General features: G+C 41.8%; 1 protein-coding gene across 1 annotated transcript; it reads right to left on the reverse strand.

Moving 5' to 3' along the window:
• Positions 1 to 475: 475 nt before the first annotated feature.
• LOC121445314 (dolichyl-diphosphooligosaccharide--protein glycosyltransferase subunit 4-like) lies at positions 476 to 848 on the reverse strand. The gene has a single exon (XM_041647377.1). The coding sequence runs from the start codon at positions 846 to 848 to the stop codon at positions 735 to 737; it is 114 nt and encodes a 37-aa protein (XP_041503311.1). The 3' UTR covers positions 476 to 734.
• Between the last annotated feature and the right edge of the window lie 782 nt (positions 849 to 1,630).

The following is a 1,630-nucleotide window of genomic DNA, read 5'->3' on the forward strand; positions in this document are numbered from 1 at the left end:
CAAAAAAATGGTAAATAAAGGAAAAATAATAAAAGTGTACCACTATAAAATATCATCAAACTTCATAAACAACTAGAAGAGAACCAAGATAAATAGAAAATATAGAAAACAATTAAAATAGCAAAAAGAAATGGGGAGATGCTTCCATGATTAAGAGAAAGTTCTTGCTGCCTAGCCTGATGATGACCTGGGTTCTATCCCCTGAACCCACATTGCAGGAGAGAACCAACTCTCAAGGATTGTCCTCAGAACTCCACGTGTGCCTAAATACACACAAACACACACATATACTGAATTTCTTAAAATAAAATAACAATAATAAGCCAATAGCAATCAATAGTTTCTTCAAGTGTAGAGTAAACAAAGAGTATCCCCACAACCACACCAATTTTAACAGATGAAACTGTTTTTAGGCACATTAAAAGTACCTCTAGACACATTAAGGAAGTCAAGAATCCCCCCTAATTCTTTTTTTTATATCTATATTTTTGTATTGGGGGGAGGAAATAGAAAAGAAAGCAGCCCCTATACTGGGCCCTATTCAGTGGCAGCTTCTTGTTCCATAGAGTTAAGGAAGACTTTGAGGAAATAAAAGTTGTTTGGAAAAATCCAGGTGTAGTTGCTTTGTATGCTGTGATGGGTAGGAGGGATGCAGTGAAGTATGAAGGCCCCGCACACCCTCCATCTTGCCTCAGACTATGTCCTGGAACCCTGGGGCGGAGAAAGCGCTACTTTCATTCCTGCTTCTTGGGATTGTTGACTGCCACGTGGTGATAGAGAGCCACAAGCAAGAAAAGCAACATGCCCAGCATGTTGGCGAAGATGGCGAGCTGCACGTCTGTGATCATCCTGACCAGCTCCACTTGGCTCTGATGCTACCCCTTGCTGTACAGGTCGAGGTTGGAGCTCCCCACTAATTCTTGTTGAACCAGACTAGCTACAGATTGTGGGCCATCTTAAACTCGGACTGCTCTCTAGTGCCGAAATAATGACAACACAGTAATAGAGTCAGGGCAAAGCACCTAGGGTAGGTGCTTCCTAAGCCCCAAATAGTAGAAGAAATGACAGCCTTAGGAAAGACAGATGCTTGCTTAGAATTTCTAGAGAAACAGCCACAGAGTCAAATTAGGAAGGCTAGAATAATAGCTGATCTTATGATATGCAGAAAATACTACATACCAACAAAAATTGTAGGTTTTTTTTGAAGAAGCCATGACCTCATCCATCAGTTAAAATAAGGTGCCAGACACTGGCTAAATAATAATCACAAGTCTCAAAAAAGTTAAAAGAGTTGTTGCAGGAAAACAATGAGGGGGCTCAGCACTGGCTGCTCTTCCAAAGGACCGGGGTTCAGTTCCCAGCACCCTCATGGCAGCTCACAACTGTCTGTAACTCGAGTTCCAGGGCTTCTGACACCCATGGCAAAACACCAATGCACATGAAATAAAAATAAATACATTTTTAAAACCTCATAATTTAAAAAGAAGAAAGAAAACAAGGAACTAAAGAAGACACAAATAAGGCTGGGGAGGTGGCAAATGTGCTTGCCACATAAGCCCTGTGGCCTGAGTGGGAACGCCTGGAAATGCATAAAGGCGGAAGGAGAGAGCCCGCTCCACGATGCTGTCTT

This window comes from Microtus oregoni, unplaced genomic scaffold (assembly GCF_018167655.1).
Source record: "Microtus oregoni isolate MIOR12 unplaced genomic scaffold, Mior012 000173F_ref0000288, whole genome shotgun sequence".
Taxonomy (NCBI): Eukaryota; Metazoa; Chordata; class Mammalia; order Rodentia; family Cricetidae; genus Microtus; species Microtus oregoni.

Coding starts and splice junctions, on each gene's coding strand:
- LOC121445314 (XM_041647377.1), bottom strand. CDS start 848: ATGATCACAGACGTGCAGCTCGCCATCTTCGCCAACATGCTGGGCATG.